The sequence below is a fragment of the Lactuca serriola genome, chromosome 5 (genome assembly GCF_051521515.1).
Source record: "Lactuca serriola cultivar US96UC23 chromosome 5, Lser_US96UC23_V15, whole genome shotgun sequence".
In the NCBI taxonomy this organism is placed as follows: domain Eukaryota; kingdom Viridiplantae; phylum Streptophyta; class Magnoliopsida; order Asterales; family Asteraceae; genus Lactuca; species Lactuca serriola.
Window position 1 is genome coordinate 150,874,188 of NC_136412.1, and position 5,466 is coordinate 150,879,653.

The window sequence follows — 5,466 nt, forward strand, 5'->3', positions numbered from 1 at the left end:
ATCTACCTCTGAAATACAACATACGATAAATTAGAACTCATACGAGCATACTCACACTCGACAACTCTTTCCTCCTTGATCCTTGGTATTCCAAAGATTCTTACTTGGGTTGTACACTTCTCCAGTGCTTTCAGTAGTACGGGCCCAATACTACTGTCCGCACCGTATCATAATACACCCCAAGTCCTCCTCTTCGGATCCCAAATTCCAAGTACTCTATCATGCATAGACCAGTCTCTAATAGATTTCTCATAAGCCCCTCGCTGCTACCTACTCACTCTCAAGCATCTCATAGCAGCTCACCTCTTCCTAGGCTAAGGCATCACAAATCAGGCCACTCTAGTCCTAATAGGAATACCTAGCCTACTCTAGCATGCGGATACATCATATCAATATCAATATCACATAACATAAAGGTATTTTGGGAAATCACCGTTCGGGCGCGGACTGATCGTACACACAACTCTGCTCTGCGTTTTTCAAAAATCTTTTACTCTTTTTGAAAATAATTCTCAAATCCTCAGTTTGAGTTCAAATACGCCCGAAGGTGTACTCGAATCCCTCAAACCAAGGCTCTGATACCAACTTGTAACACCGTGAATTTTCAAAATAATTTTTCACAAATATAAAAACATTTCTCATTTAATTTTCATAAAACATTAAGTTTAAAATCTCAATTCGCATCATACAAAATCCCAAGATCATATATATATCAAAAATCCCATGCGTGTGTACAGATCAAGTCGGCGCCTTCTCACGGTCATCGCTAGTACCTGAAACAACAACACTAACACTGTAAGCACAAAGCTTAGTGAGTTCCCCAAAATACCACACATAACACATATTAGCCACTCGAGGCTATAACTCTATGGGTCCGTGCACCCAAACTCTGTGAACCCTCAGGTTCTAACTCTGTGAACCTTCCGGTTCCAACTCTATAAACATGCACAACATAAATCACATAGAAATAATGCAGTACAACACATCACATACATATAGCATACAAATACTCTGTCACATAACTCTGGTTACCTACTCAAGGTAAAGTATAGTGAGAAGACTCACCTCGTGTATCTCGATACTCGCGAATCCTGGAAATCACTCGTGCTCGATCCTCCGAGCTATAATCCTCATATAACATCATATGTCTCTAATCAACACTTTTACCACTAAGGTTGACTACCCCTATCAAGTCAACAGTGGTCAACTCTGGTCAACGGTCAACGGTCAACTTTAACCGGACTCGGCGAGTACACTAGGGCGACTCCGCGAGACTAAGCGTTTTCACCAACTCTCTAGGATTCCCTTCTTGACACGTCGAGTATTCCCCTGACTCGACGAGTTCCACCTGGTATGAATCGCGGGGCCACCCCACCTCAACTCGCCGAGTCTCAAGAACAACTCGGCGAGTTCCAGTTCGACTCAATCCACCTGTCAACCCTCTCTAACTCTCCCTGACTCACTGAGTCAACCCATAACTCGGCTGGACCACTCACTGAGTGGTTACGGACAATCTTCATGCTACTCGCCGAGTCTGTTCTTCAGACTCGGCGAGTCCATGCCATGCATCAACTCAAACTTGCTTCTGAGGTCAGATCCGCTCCAACAACTCATAGATCTGGCCCTCCTAAGCTTATTCATCACGTAAAGTCCATATCTTGGTGCTCATAACACACTCCATGACTCATAAATGGTGTTTTGACCTCAAACACAAAGACCCCAATCCAAAACCCCCATGGATTCATAAAAAGCTTGGGCAAAGGGACACTCTGGACCTCCAAGGGTCCTGATCTAGAACCTAACTCGCTTAAGGGACCAAGGAAGCACTAGATCTAGCCACAAAAGGGCTCAATAAACCCTAAAGCAATATAAACATCAACATAACAGAGAATAGCTCGAAGGTAGTACCTCAAATGTGATGTTCTGGACCTCAAATCTTCAGGAAGTGGCTCCTCTTGATTCCATTTAGCTATTTCTTCCTTTCCCTTGCAAGATAACACCTCCAAGGTCAATAATAGCTCCTTGCTTTGCTCCAAACGCTCAAACTCGCTAGGGTTTCACTCAGGGGACTGGTGAGCACAAATGACGGCCTTAAGGCCCTTTAAATAGGTCCCAAACCTGAGAAATTAGGGTTTCATTAAACAGCGCGGACTCGCCGAGTCCATACCTTGGACTCGCCGAGTCCAGGCGCGAACCCGCGTCCAAAACCGCGATCCTACTCGGCGAGTTTGAGCTCCAACTCGCCGAGTCCCCTCACAAAACACCATAAACATAAGCATAAAAGATACCTGGAAATCCGGGCTGTTACAGTGGAGTTTGGTTGAAAGCTAGCATTAGTGAGACCATGCGTACCGAATTATGAAGGTTCTTTTGACTACTAATATCAATGTTGGGCATTGTTGCTTCATACAACTTTATAGGGTATGGGATTTTCAACTTAGTTAGGTTTACGTATGATGCCAATAACGAAATGTTAGTTTAATGGTCTTATATGAGATGAGTTTTGGATTGGATCAATGTTCCCACGTGTGGAGGAAACATACAAGAATGGGTTAGGAATATTTTTAAGAGTATTTCTGGAAAACTCATTCAAAACCATAAGTATTTTTTTGAGTGTTCGTGGATGGTTAACCAAAGTACCAAACTGAAATCATATTTCAGAAGGTTAATTGGAACTATTGGTTCATTAATATCATGAACCTAAACCTAAAAACCTAAACATCGGATTTCGATTAATCTCGTTTTACAATTCGACTATCTGGTTAACCAATTAGCCGTTTACAAATTAATAAACATATTAAAAAACTTTACATTCTATTTTTGCTTAGGGTTTTGTTTTTTGTTTTTTTAATAGGAATAATATTACATAATTAACCAGAAAAATCGGACGAATATGGTAAACACAATTAAATTTTCATAGTTAATAGAAACGTTAATTATTAAGTACTGATTAAAAATAATAATATTAAATAAAATCAACAATTTTTAATAAATAATAATATATTGATAATTTTGAATACTAACTTACATAGCCTTGTAAAAAATACATGTCGGTTTGAATACTAACTTATTACATAGCCTTGTAAAAATTACTTACGATTTAGGTTAATCTGAAAATACAGATTTTTAGGATCGTGTATAATTATTATTTTTGGCTTCCGCTATGCGTTGGGCTTTGACAAGGGGGTTCACTAATAGGAACTTAAAAAGCAAATTAGCGATACTTGGTGGTCAAAATGTCACATTAACAACTTATTTGAATCATGCCAACTATTGCATTTCCAAAACCTAAGGTAGGCAATTTGAAACTTATCCAAACATTAGGGTAAGTTCTGTAACTTCCTCAAAAGCTAAAAGACCCAGCACCCGAATATTACAAGACCTGAAGACCATATGCCAAGCAATTCCCTTTTAAACAAAGACGAAGAAGCACTGAGCTGAAAGTCGTTTAACCTCCGGTCAACGTCCCCGGCGAATCTCTAATGGTGAGAAACAAACATTCTCCTTCTCAAATTATGTAGTATGTGCATACACATCTTCAATATCTAAAACAGTTTTCGAAATCTTCTCGCTTATAATCAAAATCACGTTACAAACGAACGAAGATTCTCTATTTCCGCTAACTTGTTTTCTTATATATAGTTTGAGGATATACGTTGATTCTGAAACCGGTCTCCTGTTGTTCATTTGGTACTTTTGGTTAATTATCGAAGTTCTGTAAACCCTAACAGATAAATTCGTTTTTACTTTACTTTCATGGTTTTTCTGACACTTTAATACTAAAAACGAGGAGGTTGAGTGTTTCGAGATGAATACTTGGTTACTAGCTAGTGATTTATTAAAGATTTTTTGGTTCTTTGGGCTTAGATTATAGCTCAATTGTGTATACTTTACTCTTTCAGTTTCAGCATGATATGATTTTGGATGTTTATGAGATGGAATTAGGGCTTTGAAATGGAGACTGATAGTTAATTTTGGCTGTTCATTACTTGTGTACTGATGAGTTTTTGTCCTCTATGAATGCAGGCTAACAGACACACTATCATACTCATGCAGACTTCTCAAAACAGAGCAACCCGAACATTCATGGATTATGAGTCCATAAGTCAAGCCATGGATGGTATGTATAGTTTATGCACTACACTTTGAGCAAAAAAGTTTATAAATTATTGTCTATGTGTTTGTTTGATGAAACTGAATGATTAACACACACTTTTAGTTTGTAGAAATAACTAGTAAGAAAGTACATATAATCTTATTTGGTATTTTCAGGTATTTGTGCACTATATGAAAGGAAACTGAGGGAATTAAGTCCAGCCATGAGAAATATAACTTATGACATTGAAGATCTCTATAATTTCATAGATGGACTTGCTGACATGAGTGCTTTAGTGTATGTTTCCATTCTTATTCTTACCAAATTATTGATAAAAACAAAAGGATTATTGATGGAATCACAAAAGGATTGTTAGTAAATTTTTAACTGATTTTGGGGTTGCAGTTTTGATCACTCTATCCAGGCATACCTTCCGAATGACAGACAGTGGATCAGAAACAGGATGTTTAATCACCTTAGAAAATTGGCGCATTGATAAAAATTTGGTGTTACAATACACTTATTTGTGGCTTAATTTGGAAATTTGTATGTTATATTATAAATAGTTTGATCCGAAAAAAAACGTATTCGTTTCAAATTTTGTACAATTTGGTAATGGTTTTTTGTGGCTTGATAAATAGTTTGATCAGAAAAAAAAAATTATGTTTTGTTATGTGTATGTCTTAACAAGTTTTTTAGGTTTATATTCGATATAGAGGATGAGGATGAGGAGGGTATTTATGTCTTTTGTATCGTGAGTGTGGATGTGTTAAAATAAATATCTTTATATTGACAAACCGAAATGATCATACATTGTGTTCAAGTTTGGAATTTAAGAATGGCAAATGGGGAAACACCATGAGATTTCATTTTGAAGATCAAAACCAGGGAAACATTTGTAAGTGATTTTAAATATGTGACTCATTAAATGTGATTTATTTTGGTGAAACGTGTTCCACATTTTGCTATCAATATGGTCAGTGTATTTTATTTCAGTTTCTTGCTATTATTAATAAAGGCAAAAACATTGATGTTAGGGTAAAAAATTGTTATATATTGCCATTTTGTGTAAATAAATTTATAAATGTAAGTAAAGAGAAATTAATTTTTATGAGTTTCAAGCTAGATATTTTAGTTATATTGATGATTAACAGAGTGAAGTACCAAAGTACGTTATGATTTCCCACAGTTTGTTTATTTTTGTATTTTGACTTTTTAATGTATATTTTTATTAGTTTGAGATTGCTTGATGTTTTCACAAACAAAAGACAGGGCAAGAAGAAATAAGTTATAGAAAACCTTCTATGGACCACATTTCGGTGCCATTAAACATGCAAATTGAACTATGTAAAAAGATATACTATGGACCA

At 36.7% G+C, this 5,466-nt stretch overlaps 1 protein-coding gene across 1 annotated transcript; it reads left to right on the top strand.

Annotated features, from left to right (window-relative positions):
* Positions 1 to 3,347: 3,347 nt before the first annotated feature.
* On the top strand, positions 3,348 to 4,769 carry LOC145053110 (enhancer of rudimentary protein). Its single transcript, XM_079001095.1, has 4 exons — positions 3,348 to 3,485; positions 4,027 to 4,120; positions 4,273 to 4,393; positions 4,502 to 4,769. Exons 1-4 carry the CDS (start codon positions 3,483 to 3,485, stop codon positions 4,590 to 4,592), a joined length of 309 nt encoding a protein of 102 aa, XP_078857221.1. The 5' UTR covers positions 3,348 to 3,482; the 3' UTR covers positions 4,593 to 4,769.
* The last annotated feature ends 697 nt before the right edge of the window (positions 4,770 to 5,466 follow it).

Bases quoted from the DNA above. Each gene is read 5' to 3' on its own strand.
- LOC145053110 (XM_079001095.1), top strand. The intron at 4,121-4,272 runs GTATGTATAGTT...TGGTATTTTCAG, and splicing joins CATAAGTCAAGCCATGGATG to GTATTTGTGCACTATATGAA. The intron at 4,394-4,501 runs GTATGTTTCCAT...TTGGGGTTGCAG, and splicing joins GCTGACATGAGTGCTTTAGT to TTTTGATCACTCTATCCAGG.